Here is a 2011-nt window from a genome sequence, read left to right as displayed (position 1 = left end):
ACTTATTTTGCACAACATTATCTCTCCACACTACATTCACACTGAGCATTTCGCTTACAGGCCGAGCAGTATTTCATTGTGTGTATGTACCACTTTTTGCTTATCCCTTTATCTAAGTCGTTTCCAGTTAAGTTATTTCCACCTTTGGCTATTGTGAATGTACACGTTTGAGTACAAATTTCTATTTGAGTCTTTTGGGGGTATGCTAAGGAATGGAATTTCTGGGTCATAGGGTACTTCTACTTTTAATTTTTCCAATGACAGTTTATTATGCAAACCCATCAACAATTGATAAGGATTCTAATTTCCCCACATTATTGCCAACATTTGTTATTTTATTATCTTTTTCTAGCCTTAGTCATCCTGGAAGTAGGATTGAAATCATAGAAAGTAGGATTGAAATCATATGCCTTTGTGATTTTGATTTATATCTCTCTGATGACTAATGACATTGAGACTCTTTTCATGTGTTTGTTGTTTGAATATTCTCTTTGATGAAATGTTTATTCAGGTCCTTTATCCATTTTGTGATTGAGTTATTTATCTTTTTGTTGTTAAGTTGTCAAAGTTTTACATATATTATGTTTATTAGATTCAGGTTGGGCATATGCTTTTCAAAGATAGTCTCCCAGTTGGTAGCTTGCCTTTTCAAAATTTTTTGTGAAATATTTTGGATTTTTATTTTTTTAAGGTCTCATCTATTTATTTTGCCTTTTGCTAATTGTGCTTTTGTTATTAGACAATCCACTACTGAAAGTTAGATCTGCCAGTGTTACCCCTGCTTGTTCTTCTACTTCTATGGCTCTACTTGTGTGTTTAGATCTTTTATCCATTTAAATTTGTTTTTGTATATGGTATTAGGCATAAATCCTGCTTCATTTTTCTGCAACTGGAAATCCAGTTTTCCTAGCATGTTTTTTGAAGAGACTCTTCTTTTTAACAATCATTTTTTTAAAAGTGCTGCTTGATGGAAGGAATAGTGACATTTTCTTGCATTCCTTGTCTATTTTTACAGTATATGCATATCATTCTGTGGAGCAAAAATAGTAGATGATACCCTCCCCATTCCATCGTAGGATCCAAAGAGTATTCATGCCTTTTCCCGAAAGTCTGTATATTAGCTTCTCATAGAACTTGAGGAACTAACAGTAAATAGTAAAAAAAAAAAAGTTTTACAAATTCCACCTGATCATCCCTAACTTTTCTTAATGTTTGGTGATATTTGTAAATATGTTTGCTTTTACTTTCTTTTTCATGGTTATATAGTCACAATTTTAGGTAAAAGTTTATTCCATTTACCTTGTCAAGGAAGAATGTCATGCATTTCAAAATCAAGGATTGTAGATTACTAGATGGAAATGGTAGCTATATAGGTTTGGCAACAAATTTTGGAAGACTTTATTTAAAATATATTAACATAGGAAATATGCTACTATTTACTTAATGCAATTAATATGAATCAAGCTTATAGTTTAATATATTTTGATTCAGAAGCATAGCCTCAATAGAATTGAGTATTTATATTCACTGGTAAAGATTAGCTGAATAAATAAAATATTTTGAAATGCCATCATTAGAAGTAAAGCATCCATTAATTGATATTAAGTATATTGATTACTTTTACTGGAAAATAGCATGTGGTAAACATTTATGAGTATGTTATAGTAATAACTTTTTTTCTTCTTTTAGCCTCCTTTGGCAAACAGATTTCCAGTACCAACTTATGCAGCCAAGCAACCTCAGCAGTTTCCATCAAGGTCTGAATTGAATTTGTTTAGTTTAACTCACTGCCATACCTAATCTAAATAGAAATAAGAGTTAATATTTAATACTTTGTTTTTTAATATTTATCATCTAATATTTAATTTCTAATTATCTAATTAATATCCAATACTTTCTTTTGTATTTAATTTAATTTAGAGCAAGGTATTTATTGCCAGCTATTTAGAGATCACATTCTGCAGAAAAGATTTTGTGAAACTTTTATGTAAGTTTGGTCATATTACTAAGA

At 30.1% G+C, this 2011-nt stretch overlaps 1 protein-coding gene across 1 annotated transcript in view; it reads left to right on the top strand.

Moving 5' to 3' along the window:
• Positions 1-2011, top strand: part of ADAM9 (ADAM metallopeptidase domain 9) — a 175810-nt gene that overhangs the window by 168106 nt on the left and 5693 nt on the right. The window contains exon 21 of the mRNA XM_030884665.2: positions 1690-1757. Within this exon, the coding sequence (XP_030740525.1) occupies positions 1690-1757 (68 nt within the window). The remainder of the gene's footprint in view (positions 1-1689; positions 1758-2011) is intronic.

This window comes from Echinops telfairi, unplaced genomic scaffold (assembly GCF_000313985.2).
Source record: "Echinops telfairi isolate 266 unplaced genomic scaffold, ASM31398v2 ScPeMD7_9;HRSCAF=40, whole genome shotgun sequence".
In the NCBI taxonomy this organism is placed as follows: domain Eukaryota; kingdom Metazoa; phylum Chordata; class Mammalia; order Afrosoricida; family Tenrecidae; genus Echinops; species Echinops telfairi.
This window is presented reverse-complemented; position numbering and strand designations above follow the sequence as displayed.